Source organism: Arvicola amphibius, chromosome 7, assembly GCF_903992535.2.
Source record: "Arvicola amphibius chromosome 7, mArvAmp1.2, whole genome shotgun sequence".
Taxonomy (NCBI): Eukaryota; Metazoa; Chordata; class Mammalia; order Rodentia; family Cricetidae; genus Arvicola; species Arvicola amphibius.
This window is the reverse complement of record NC_052053.1, coordinates 17285342-17299489: the sequence shown is the minus strand read 5'-3', so window position 1 is coordinate 17299489 and position 14148 is coordinate 17285342. Positions and strand designations below refer to the sequence as shown.

The 14148-nt window shown below is 37.7% G+C and overlaps 1 protein-coding gene across 3 annotated transcripts in view; it reads right to left on the bottom strand.

Annotated features, from left to right (window-relative positions):
- The window catches only part of Scn9a (sodium voltage-gated channel alpha subunit 9), a 72797-nt gene extending 61960 nt beyond the window's left edge, over positions 1-10837 (bottom strand). For 2 of the 3 annotated variants that reach the window (XM_038336109.1, XM_038336111.1), the window contains exons 1-6: positions 10580-10837; positions 7519-7637; positions 7130-7219; positions 6482-6610; positions 4912-5003; positions 3748-3960 (exon numbers count right to left, since the gene is read on the bottom strand). In XM_038336109.1, coding sequence (XP_038192037.1) covers positions 3748-3960; positions 4912-5003; positions 6482-6610; positions 7130-7219; positions 7519-7637; positions 10580-10837 — 901 coding nt within the window. Of the gene's footprint in view, positions 1-3747; positions 3961-4709; positions 4802-4911; positions 5004-6481; positions 6611-7129; positions 7220-7518; positions 7638-10579 lie in introns of all 3 variants that reach the window. The other variant, XM_038336110.1, reaches the window with a different exon arrangement.
- Between the last annotated feature and the right edge of the window lie 3311 nt (positions 10838-14148).

The window sequence follows — 14148 nt, the reverse complement described above, 5'->3', positions numbered from 1 at the left end:
AGTTGTTTCAGACTCATAGAACAGAAGGAAAAGCTAAAGGGCTATTAAGGTTGTGGGGGTTCCCATACAAAACAGACCTTATGAAAGAAATTTTATGTGTGATAAAGCTGGATAAGATTAAAAGAGAATTACTTGTAACATATTTTTCTAAAACTTTGTCAACTTTTAAAATCTAGATTGACTCACTAAGTGAAAGCAACTGTGCTTTCTTGGAATTTTGCTGTATTATTATTCATTCATTCATTTATTATTATTTTAATTTTAACTTCATTTTTTTTCTTGAGAGAATGGCCCATTAGTCATCTCAGAATGGCGTCTGTTCTTATATCAAGAAAAACAGAGAACTGAGTTGATTTATAAAGTACCCAAGTAGTGCTGTCAGGTAATGCGTAATTTCAAGCTTCCTTTTAGTTCTGTCTTTATAGCCAAATTATTAAAATGTGTTTTAGAAATCACATAAATTTCCAAGATACCAGGGCATTTGGCCTTCCATTAATTAGACAGATATGGATTCTTCACCTCTAATGACGATGAAATCACTATACTCTACAAATTAATACCTCAGCATCAAGCAAAATAATTAAAATATCATATGTACTCACTCATAAGTGGCTTTTAGACATAAAACAAAGAAAACCAACCTACAAATTACAATCCCAGAGAACCAAGACAACAATGAGTACCCTAAGAGAGACTTACATGGATCTACTCTACATGGGAAGTAGAAAAAGGCAAGATCTCCTGAGTAAATTGGAAGAATGGCAATCATGGGGAAGGGAGAAAAAAGGAGGGGAGCATAGAAAAATAAAAAATAAAAATAAAAATACATCTTATCTAATAAAAATAATTAATAATATCAATAAAAGCTTTTTCATGTTTTTATACTACCTCAGATGGTCAGCACTAATATTGCTAAGCTATGTCATTTTATCCGCATCAAATGATAGGTACTATCTGGTCAGCCAAATATTGTTGTGTGCCTCATGGAGAAAATAAAATGTATTTAAAATAAAGTAAATCTGGTGTTAAATGTGGATGTCTTGAATAACTTTCTAATTCATACCAAGTTTCCATTCTTAAAAACTTTGCACTGAGTAGCTTGTTTATGTCATAGGAGAGCAAAATGGTTTTTAAAAGTTGAAAGTAGGAAATATAAAGAAAACTGCTCAATTTGCAAATGTTGCCTTCTCTTTAGGGTTGGGTTTTCAGAATCACATATTTGGATTCTTCTAAATATAATAATATTAAAAACCTGTAGATGATTTTGTAGTTCAGTTATATCAGAACTTGCATAACACAGCATCAAAGTGGAAAGTCTGAAGCAAATGTTTATCCTTAATCTCTTAATTGTTGGTAGCCTACAACCATGCAGCAATTCCTAGTGAAACCTTAATAAATATCATGCTTTCTTTTTGGTAACTTACAATGTCAACCTCCAGGGAACAAGAGGATTTAGTGATATAATTCTCATCCCCTCGCATCCATGAACAACTTTTTATTTTAATAATGACCAATATAGATAAAGAAATCTAACAACACAGATGTTAGTTCACAGCCAATAGGCAACTGAGCCTTAGTGTAGTCATCTAAATTTTACCAGTAGGTGCTGGCATATAACCATCTAAAAGGATATATTTCCATGGACCATTCCTTCGCCAGCTCAACACACATGTAAATGCATTCATGACTAATGGCTTCATTATAGGATAGGCTACAATAGATAACTGTACTGTAAAGGTCATAGCTGTCCAGCCATCTTCTTTAAGCAACGAGATTGCTTTGAACTACATGCTGGTAAGCAAGAACTAACATCTACCACATTGCAATAAATATATTTGGAATGGCAGCTCTTCAGTATGCTCGTCATTGTGAACTGTGAACTGATCAGACCACAGCCATATCAGGCAAATGCCGATCTATAACGCTGAAGCTGTTTCTCTAAGTCATGAGCATTTTCTTTGTCTGTAAATAGAGCCCACCACACTGATGGACTGAACTGTCTGAACATCTTCTTGTTCCCAAGTCAACTGGTTTCATGAGTCGTTCTTAGCTCAAACAAATTCTAATAAAAATGTGTTTGAAGGTTTTTTTTTTTTTTTTTTTTTTTTTTTTTTTTTTTTTTTTTTTAACAAAGGTCTGAAAGACATTCAGGCTATGGACTCAGAAGAGGCTAGGGCTCAGAATAAAAGGAATGGTAGTGTCATAAGTGTTAAAGAAGCTAAATTTAGGTAAGAATTGCAAATTGAATTTTAAAAAAATGAATATAAATGTAGACAACTGTTTATTGCATTCACCACTTCGATAGCAAAAAATGAAGAAATAATATTTTCTAGAAGTTGAAACCTGGAGATATTGATTATAAAAATCAGAAATTGGATAAAAAATACAGAATGATAAAAGGAAGAAAGCATGATATTTGTAGTAACCTGTGATAGTAATGAAGTGCACACTGCACAGTTTACTGTGGAACCTGTTGTTTTTCTTTTATCAGCCCCACCTGCATTCCTTTTTTTTTTTTTTACACACTTTCGCCATCTGAGATAGGCTTGGTTTGCTTTTACTTCACCAGTATTTAAAAACATCTAGAATAAGTAGAAAGTAAGTTCCCTCATATCAAAGAAAATTCCAATTTCTTTTTGGTAAAAGGGATGCAAACTGGTAAGGTTTTTTGTTTCCTACCTCATCCTGAGATCAGATTGGAATGTTATGCCCTAAGGTAATTAGGCATGTCACACAGACACTATCCAGGTGTCAAGATGGATACAACCCGATTTCATTTTTGCTTCTTGTTCATCAATAGCAACTGTGGGAAAGCAGTCTAAGGGGAAACCATTAGAGAATGTGCAGTGTGCGTGTTATGAGATGTTAGCATTTGTTTTTTTTTCCGGCAGACTTCTGAGATTCTGTACACATCTTCTACTAAAGGGGAAGATTTCTCTGAATTAGTCTTTGCTGACTCCATCAATCATAAATGAAGATACTATCAAGAAGTGCTACAAAGCCTTTCAAATTTATCATTATTTATAGAATTCATGTTGATAAAATATCATTATTATAACAATGGTGTTGATAAAACTAAGTTGTCAATAGCTATCTATCTTAGTCGTGATAGTTCTATCATTATTAACATTAATTTAGCTATAAGATATTATAGTTCTAAGTCTAATCTAAATGCAAATAGAATTGCATTGCCCATTAAATTATATAATTAGTCAGTGTCTTTATAAAAATAAAATTATAGAACAAAATCCATATTGTATACATAGATCCAATGGTTAGTGTGAGTCATTATTAGTTCCTAGCAACTTGACTCTTCATCATGTAGAAATTCATTATTATGGAACTAACCCAGCTTTCTACACAGAGAATCACTAGAAAGCCAAGAAAAATAAATGCTTATAATAACATTTCTAAAAGTGACAAGAAGCCGGGCGGCGGTGGCGCATGCCTTTAATCCCAGCACTCGGGAGGCAGAGGCAGGCGGATCTCTCTGAGTTCGAGGCCAGCCTGGTCTACAAGAGCTAGTTCCAGGACAGGCTCTAGAAACTACAGGGAAACCCTGTCTCGAAAAACCAAAAAAAAAAAAAAAAAAAAAAAAAAAGTGACAAGAATTCACATACTGACAAGTTTTCATTGTATATTAGAATACCTTCAAAATAATCAAAATTCAAGCCCCATGCACTGTCAGAAGAGAGTCGAACTTTTGGTGTTATTTCTACCTGATAGCAACTACAGGGGCATTCTTACTTTTCAGTTCTTCTTCACTCTCAACGGTATTCATGATGCTTTCTAATGTTTCATTCTCTTCTAGTTCCTTCCTGAAACATTTATGCTTTAGGTTTCCCATAAACAGCTGTAGTCCAATTAATGCAAAGACACTGAGACAGAACACCGTGAGGATCATGACGTCAGACAGCTTCTTCACCGACTGGATCAGGGCCCCCACGATGGTCTTCAGTCCTTAAAATGTAGGGGAGAAAAGCACATTCACAATGACATATAGGCTCTGAGTGAGAAGCACATCAAAAAGACAAGCCTTACTAGGAATGCATGCTTATGTCAAGTCAATGGCCTTGAATTGAAACCAGAGAAATCTTCTGGCTCAAAAGTGTGGCTCTGCACAGTTTGTTTCTATGAAGTTTAGCAAGTGGTTAAAACTAGTGAAACAATTCCCAAAGAATCTTCGGATTCACTAGTTAAGAATAGTGGTGGCTGAAACCATCGCCACGCTCACTCACAAATGTAGCTTTTATAATCACTAACTCAGTAAACGTCGGACAAACTACCTCTACATAATGAAACGGAAAACGTAAGAAACTGAATGAAAGCTCACAGCGACAACGTCTACTGAAGCAGTTCTCACACAAGAAAGAGTTTGCTGAAGGAGATAAGACAGTTTCATGCACTGCCCACATGCGGAAATGTCTTATCTTCTTCGTTATAGAAAGTTCTGATTGGTTGAAATTTTCCTTCCTGAAAAGGTGGAAAATCAGCCCTTTGGCAGGAGGGCAAAATTTCAAGTGGAGATGTGAGCCAAGTGGTCATCTGCCTTCTCCAAGACCCATGCAGCAGGTTAAACTCAAGGGCTGACTTTAAAAATAAAGATTGCAATGCAAAAATGGAAGAAATGTAATTTGGTTTGCGCTCTAGAAGGAACTGCCTTTCTCTTAAAGGTCAAAGTCAGCCCCTGTGTTTAACCTCACTCTCACCTGGAATGACTGAAATAGTTTTCAATGCCCGGAGAACTCTGAACGTTCTCAACGCTGAGACATTGCCCAGGTCCACAAACTCTGTCACATATCTGTAATAGGGGTTTATACACAAACACAATGACAACACACACACAGACAAAGAAAACTCACAAACAGCTGGAGTTGAGTGGCCTAATGCTCCACATCAATCACTTCTTACCTGGGATTACAGAAATAGTTTTCAAAGCTCTCAAGACTCTGAAAGTTCGAAGAGCTGAAACATTGCCTAGGTTTACAAATTCTGTTAAATACCTGTAGAATTAAATCAGAGTTATTCAGAATATAGGTAGAGTCTACAATACTCACCCGTGCTGCTACTGTTAAGTATTTTTCTGTACGTAGTTTGTCAAGTCTTTTTTTTCTAACCTAATGTAACCTAATATATATGGATTTGAATCATTTGATTAAAATACAAGTATTGTATTTTAATGTGGTTCATTTACCTAAACAATTTAATGCTTCCACTATCAGCTTAGTATAGTAATACATAGTGTTAATCTCCTTTAAAGCATTGTAAGTACTATACTGAGGAAAAGAAGCCAAACTCAACAAATTCCATCCAGATGAAATGTTCATCATTCAAGGTTTTCATAGAACAAAGTCAATATAGTGTTTCCAAGAGTCTGTATTAGGAGGTCACTAGTAATTAGTGAAGGATTTCTTTTTGGAGTGAGTAAAATATTCTCAGTTTAGATAGTAGTGATAGCTGTACAATTTGCGAACATACTAGAAAACACTGAATTGCATACTTAAAAAGGCTGAACTTTGTGACACAAGAATTTAACAGTAGAGAATGAGGAGCTAGGAGAAGGGTATCCATCCTGCCATTTTCTTATCCACAGGAGACAATGGAGCTACAGCTTTTCTATTGGAGGAAACATGATGAGAGAGGAGGTGGGCAAGGATGAGGGACCCCAAGACTAGAAATCTAAGACCCTTCTGAATCGTCAAAATGTCTCAGATAAATATCAATTACTTTTGTAATTCAAGACAATAGAGGAAATTATTAAGGTTGAGACTTTATAAATGTTTCTGTTAAATGCATTTTCAAAAAGATATAAATAACTTTAAATTATACTTAAAGCAGACTATGGAGCCCATGCAATAGCTTTACAATACATTAGTGGTAGGAGCAGTACACAGTATAACTTTTTGTTTTAATTTATTTACTAGCTCATGAATACAGACACTGTGCTTAAAATCTGAAGCTTAGCCGGGCGATGGTGGCGCACGCCTTTAATTCCAGCACTCGGGAGGAAGAGGCAGGCGGATCTTTGTGAGTTCGAGGCCAGCCTGGTCTACAAGAGCTAGTTCCAGGACAGACTCTAAAAAAGCTGCAGAGAAACCCTGTCTCGAAAAACCAAAAAAAGAAAAAAGAAAAAAAAATCTGAAGCTTAGTCCTTAGGGAGCACTGAGAGTGTGTCTCACACACTATTAAGTTTTTTAAATAAAATCTTAAGAAAAGTGTGTACCTAATTGACACTGTATGCAAACATGCCAATTCAAGTCCTGGGCAGGAAGAAAGATTATCTCTACATTAAATGTGTTTTGAGTGAAAAACACTTTCTGAAAAAGAAATGACTGTGAATAAGTAATTTATATACAAATCCTTTACCTTTAAATATAGCCATTGCATGCAAGAAAAATCAGTCTCCAAAAGTTGTATTTACTGGAATACTGTTTGGAGACTTCCATAAATTTTCCAGTTCAAAAAAATTGAGAGTACTTACGCGAAAACAATGACAATGAAATCCAGCCAGTTCCAAGGGTCACGAAGGAAGGTGAATTCTCCCACGCAAAAGCCTCTTGCAAGGATTTTTATGAGTGATTCAAAAGTATATATTCCAGTAAAAGTGTATCTAAAAAAAATAATCGGCTGAAATGTTAGGTGTGAAATGAATAACATCCCATTGACATCTTTATAGTTTTTTGAAGCATCTCCTGGATGCTGGTGGTGTGTAGATCACCCCACCTCACAGAATGTACTACACAAGGGATTTCCTGGAACTCTTAAAATGTCCCTATGAGAGCTACTCACAGAAGACACAGGTTTTTAAGGAACTGAGAATGTAGGTATTAGATCTGCCTAGTCAATGCCAATAGAGTGCTTAAGAAGAACATAGCCACTAACATGATGTGCATATCATGTTTATGAACATGCAAGGGGATATGACAAGTTCACTCTTCATAAACATGGTGGCATCTAATTACTCAAACAATGATTGAACACAGAGGAAAGGAAAAACTGAAATAAAATTGTATGCATGAAAAGATAAACTACATTGTTTTATAGACTCAAACTCTTAACTTCTAGCAGGATAAAAAAATCATAAAATGATCACTTAGCCCTACTTTAAAATATAGCAATGCACACTTACTCTACATTTTTGGTCCATTCTGGAGGGTTGCTCATGGTCATGAATATGCAGTTCGTCAGAATTGTGCACATGATCAGCATGCTGAATAAGGTAGCCCTTAGTCAAGGAGTGTGGGACACCACCAAAGGAAACACTTATTTAAATGCAAACACAACTTTTCTTTAGAAATTAATTGAAATGGATGCATAGATTATTCTTTCAGTGCTTGGAATAAAATTAACATATTCCAAAATGCTAATAAGACCACCCTCTCATTTTACTTTGAGAATAATTTATATTGGACTCTATAAAGACCTTTCAAGGTGCAGACGAGCTCACATCTACGTCCAAGGACAGGAGCAAGCCCAACATCCTGGGGTACTGCTGAAGCCAGGCTTCGGAAAGGATATGAATGTACTAAAATCTTAATAGATATTCTTCTTAGAGGACTGAAGGGTGACAGCATGTACAATGCAGGAGTGGCATTGAAGCGGAAGATCGCTTTTCCTTTGTTCAATACTATAAAAGTCTGCAGGAGAAAAAAAAGAATCAGGGTGACACCATATTCCCAGCATTTCCATCCAACACAATGCTGTGAGAAGTTCATACCTCCACATTGTAGCACAGGGCAGAAGAAAGGCTGCCATGGAACTCTGCAAGCAGTTCCATTGCCTGTAAGTGGGTGTCAGTCACTTTGGTCAATGGACTTCAAGGCTGCCTCTTTGCAATAAATGAGGACTTGAGCTATATACAAGTATGTATACCAGGATGTATATAACTCACTTGTAGGCATGGCCAGTCTTTAAACACTGCCACAACATGTCACAAACTACAAAGTTCATGCTGAATTGCTTCAAAATAAAACTACCAAAAAGATCTCATGATGTAAATGTGTTTGTGATGATGTGTTGGATGACAGCCATAGTTCTTCTCAGCTCCCGGCAGACCATGGGGAGCGAGTTGGCCATGTCGAGGAGGCCTCCAAAGCATTAAGTCTTTCCTTTGCCAGAGTCCTTCAATGATTACAATCACTTGTCATAACCGAAATTGGCTTTAAGAATAAATTTCTCTTTTCTATTACACAGAATTTAAGATTGAGTAGAAACTATTACTGATTTTTTTTTACCACAATACCTTGAGAGTTTTTAAAGCTTGTTGAGAATTGTCATAGTTAATACAAAATGGGTTAAAAATTTTTTCACAAGTAAGGCATATCAAAGTTGAAAATATCCTTCTCTTCTTTTGGTGTTTGTGCGCGTGTACGCGCGTTGCCTAAGGTTCTGATGCACATGCCAATGTGGAGGCCATAGGACTATTTCGCTTGTCTTTCTCAGGTATAACAGACCTAGTTTTTATAAGACAGAGTCTTTCACTGGCCTGTGACTTTTAGATTCTGCTGGGATGACTGTCCAGTGGGCTACAGGGGATACATCTGTCTCTGACTTCTCAGGGCTAGGGTTATAAAGCATAAAGTCCATTTTTCTTTTTAATGTGGGTTCTGGGCAGAAACACAGGGCCTCCTGCAATGCAAGCACTTTGATGATGGAGCTGTCTCCCCAGCTTGGACCATCCTTCCAATTACTCAGTTTGATTCCCGTATTTTACTTATATAACTATAATGTTTAAAAAATTTAAAAAAGTTCATTCATTGAACTTTTGTTAAAAATAATATATACTTGTATGTAGCGCAGTTCTTCCTTTACTGAAAATACAAAGTCCTGGAGTTCATTGGCCAAATTCAGTTTTAAAAGTTTGCTTAAAAGCCGGGCGGTGGTGGCGCACGCCTTTAATCCCAGCACTCGGGAGGCAGAGGCAGGCGGATCTCTGTGAGTTCGAGGCCAGCCTGGTCTACAAGAGCTAGTTCCAGGACAGACTCCTGCAAAGCTACAGAGAAACCCTGTCTCAGAAAAAAAAAAACAAAACAAAACAAAAAAAAAGTTTGCTTAAAATTTTTTAAATAAAAAAAATCCTTAAAATATTTTGTTTCCCTTGAGCCAGACCAGCGACTCATGGAAATGAACACTTGTCAGTAAAGATGAATGGACGGAAGGGTAAGTTGTATGTTTCAACAGGCCACAATACAGCTACCACAAGGTTAACCTTTTTTGGTTTTGTTTTTGTGTTTTTATTTGTTTGGTATTTGGTTTTTCTTTTAAATTTGGTTTTGATTTAGGAGGGGGAGGAGACGGAGATGAGTGGGATCAGAATGCATGATGTGAAACCCACAATCAATAAAGGTATAAAAAGGTATAAAGGTATTGTGTTTTCTTCAGTGCAAGGCAAGTGACATTTCTCGTAAATTTTGCATTTAGTTAGACAAATAAAAAATGTTAACCTCAGCATATTAAAAACAGTCCTAGGCTAGGAACTCAGAAACACTAAGTCTGAAACACTGGGCCTAAATTATGATTCCCTGTACTTAGAAAGCAAAATGCTTGTGCTGTCTAGAAGGCAGTGATCTTTTTCTTTTGTTCTACTTTTTAACTGAGGTTTACATGCAGTTATAAATCAGCTTCCTACAATAAATCTTTTTCATCAAATTGGGAAGATGAGCTCCTAAGTCTGTGTCTTTTGTAGGGGAAATCTATTTTTTTTTTTTTTTTGAGGTAAGCATTGTCTCAACAAACCAGCTTTCGACAAATGCATGGCGAGGAATTGTGTCATAAAAGGCAAAGAAAGGAGTCAAAACTAACGTTTAAACCACTATATTATTACACAGTCTTTGCAAGACCAAGTTACATTGTAGTCAAAATTTAAAAGAATAAAAAGAACAACTTTGGTATTTTATAAATTTCTTTTTTTATTGCAAATAGATTTTTTTCCTAACATGATATATCCTGATTACTGTTGTCCGTCTCTCTACTCCACCCAGTTCCTTCCCACCTCCCCTCGAATCCAATCTGTTCTGTCTCTCACTAGAAAATAAAACTATTACTAAGGTATAGTGATTTATGGTATCATTACTCATTTGTGGTTAAACTTAAGGAATTTTTAAATCCACATGCACACAGGAATTAATTAAATATTACTGTGAATAGCTGGCATGATAGCTCAGCAGGTAGAGACATTTTCTACTAAGCCTGATGAAGACTTTAGTTGATCCCTAGGCCTCACATAGAAAAGTAGAGAATCGACTCCCTCCAAGTTGGGACTTCAATCATGCACCCTACTTACTAAAAAAAGTGTAAAAAATTATAGCCATAATTATAAAATTAGAGGAGTTGTGTTCACTATGCCATACCTAAAAAGGCAGATTTTTCTATTGAATATGTTGAAAGAATTAATCAAACCAAATCAAATAAGAAGGCCAATTCCATTACTAGTTTTAATGAAATACTACAAAAAGAACATATTCTCAACATCCTAATATGTATTTCATATAACGCTCATGATATGAAGTCATTAAGTTTCACATATCTTTGGATGGAATGAAGTCATCAGAACTCTATCACTGAAGTCTCAATAACTTACTTTCTTGTCTGCGTAGTACGGGTCCAGGTCCTCCAGGGGCTCCGACACCATCCCAGGGGGAATGTCTCCATAGATGAAGGGCAGCTGTTTACCAGCTTCCAAGTCGCTGCTGGGCTTGGGACCTTCTTCATCATCTTCTTTCTTTTCGTCTTTGTGTTCCTTGGCTTTTCCTTCTGAAATGCGCTGCTCAATGAGGGCGAGAGACTGTTTGGTGAAGTAGACAAAGCTCTGCGGACCCGGGGGAGGCAGCATCGCCATCTTTTCATCCTGTTTGTTTTATTTCCCCTTTGGCTCCTTACCTAAGAGACCTGGTTAAAAGTGAAGAAGAGAGAAACGTAACTGCATGGCTTCTAGAGAAGACACTTTAAAAGCTAATGTCAACAAACTCTAGTCCAGGGTGTATTTTGTGACTGCGATTGTTTTCATAGCCATCCTGATGGGACCTACAGTTGCCTATGAGGTAACTCTGGACCCAACTGAGAAGGATAATATATATTGATATATATGGATCATAACTGTGGATATGAATGGGGGTGAGTATCTACTGAAGTCGAAGACCTTCCTTGAATGTAGGCAGCACCAGTTCATGGCCTGGGATCCAGGACTTCATAAAAAGGAGAAAGCTAACTGAACCCTAGCATTAACTACTCTGAGCTTCCTGATTATGGACAGTGCGACCAGCTGCCTCGATGTCAGGCTTCCATGACTTAACTGCCATAGTGGACTGTAGCCTTGAGCAGTGGGTCAAATTTGCCTCCCTTTTCCTTAAAGCTTGCTTCTCGTCAAGCATTAGTTACAGCAAAACGAAAGAAACCAATGGAATTGTAGAGTGCTCTCCTTTCATACACAAGGGCTTTGGATCCGAATTTAAAATCCAAAATATAAACAGAAAAACAGCAGATTCAAATATAAGAGGAAATGTGTGTATAAACTCAAACTAAGAAGTAACCACTGCTGGGCAAGAAATGTGTATTACTTCATTGTTAAAACATTTGAATCTAACAATCACAGCTTAAAGTGAAACACCAATTACAACTCCCACGAAAAAATATTTTAAATCTGTAATTTTCATCTCCCTCCCTCTCCCTCCCTCCCTCCCTCCCTCCCCTCTCTCTCTCCCTCTCTCTCCCTCTCCCTCCCTCTCTCTCTCTCTCTCTCTCTCTCCTCTCTCCCTCTCCCTCCCCCCCTCTCTCATACACAGACACACACACATATCAATCATTGAAGTTGTTTAATGCCAGTCAAATGAAATAACACTGTCCCTATTGTCAGTTATGATCAATGTTTTTTAAAAAGAAAACACCTGGCACTGGTGTTAATGTTGAATTCCTGAATGTGACTGCTCACATCAATGTACACATCTCTGTATTTTAAAGTGAAAAGTAAAAAGGATAGAAAAGTTTGGGAATGTTTTCTTGAGTCATGAAGTATGTTTTTTCAGGACTTTAATGGCAACATAAACATTGGACTTTGCTGTCTATAGTAGGAATCAGAAAAGTTTCTTCTCATCGTGCTCAGCATGGCAGCCCATCACTATAATGCCAGAACTCCAGGGGCAAAGGCAGAAAATCTTAAGTTCTAGACTAGCCTGTGCTATACTGCATACTCTAACCGAAAAATTGAAACCAAACCAAAACAGCAGAAGCAGCAAGAGCAACAAGTTGACAGACTGTGTTTTAAGGGACCTCATCACATGCCAAAGAGTCGCTATATTCTGCTTTGCTTTTCTCCAAAGCCCAATGTAAACTGCATGTGAATTGTAGTAATGGCCATAGCAGGTATATAAATGCAAGAAGAAATTGTTGAAACTGTTGTTTTGCCTGGATTTCTCCCATTCTCGGGACAAAACCAAGAAGCTTCAATTAGGACGAAGTGAATTACTTTTCTCCTCAGGCACCTGGGCGCATTGCAAGCGAGCTGACTACTAGCAGGGCCCTCAGGTGACACCACTGAAAACAGATCTTCTATATGCCAAGAGACGTCAAAGTGAGGTGTGGCTCATTTGTTACTGCAGCTGCTTCCAGCTTCCCTTACTCTGCTGGATGACAAATTAGGGACAAGAAGAAATTGTAGACTTCTTCAAGCAATACAAGTTTTTTTTTTTTTTAACGTAGTTTGTTTTAGGGCTTGTAGGACAAGTTTTTGAGAAATGCTTTTTGGAGTTTATGTGATAGTTGACATGCCATAGTATACTTCACATTTCCTTTCTAAACTGATAACCCATCTTTAGTTACAAGAAGTGTCACTCCAAATACTAAATATGTACACTTCATTATATCATATACTTATAGCTGTGAGAATTAAGAGAAAATACAGCTTTGTCTTCAATAAACTTGTGGGTGAAAAAGGCACACTATCCTCTCCAAGGGCAGCCTTGACTTCTCTGTCATCAAGGCAGATGTGATTAGGAGAAGGAGCTTGAGGCATCTTTACTACTCTCTTGAAGAAACACAAATAGAATTACAAGCACGTGTCAGGAGATAATCACAGCTTAAGAGAAGGTGCTAGGTTTCAGGTGGTGGCAGGAAGCTCTACATTTCTGACATAAATGGTTGTATCTTTTATCCTTTCTCTACTTACTTGCTACAGTGGAGAACTGAAAGGCATTTTAGAAGCAGAGACAAATTTTACAAGATAGGATATATTGAAAGCTATGCAATGTTATATTTGGAAATAACAAGTCTGTACTTATACACTCAGAATTATGAAACAGCATAATCATGAAGGGTGGATATGGGAGCAGGGAAGCATATATCCTAATTAAGGGAGCCATCTTAGGGTTGTTAAGAGACTTGACTCTAGAGGGGTTCCCAGGTATCCAGGGAGATGCCACCAGCTAGTTCTGTGGGCAGCTGAGGAGAGGGAACCGGAAAAAGCCGGATCCTATAGCCATACTGATGAATATCTTGCATATCACTATAGAACCTTCACCTGGCGATGGATGGAGATAGAGACAGAGCCCCACATTGGAGCACCGGACTGAGCTCCCAAGGTCCTGATGAGCAGAAAGAGGGAGAACATGAGCAAGAAAGTCAGGACCATGAGGGGTGCGTTCACCCACTGAGACGGTGGGACAGAACTAACAGATCACCAAGACCACTTGGAATGGGACTGATAGAACATGCGACCAGACCGGACTCTCTGAATGTGGCTGATGGTGTGGCTGACGGTGGAGACTGACTGAGAAACCAAGGACAATGGCGATGGGCTTGGACTCTACGCCATGGACGGGGTCTGTGTGAGCCTTGTCAGTTTGGTTGAGCACCTTCCTGGACCTGGGGGGAGCTGGGAGGAACTTGGACTTAACATAGGGTAGGGAACCCTGCTCGCTCTTTGGTCTGGAGAGGGAGGGAGTGGGGGTATAGGTGGAAGGGAGGGGAGGGAAGGGGGAAGAGGAGGGGAGGAGATGGAAATTTTTAAAATATTAAAAAAAAGAAAAAATATACAAATACTTAATCAACAGTTCATGTTATCTATGACTGACATCACAAGTAGTCAAGTAGTCAAAGAAAAATAAAGTATGGGAAGCCAAATATAGTTTATTAATGCATCAAAGGTATTAACAAAAT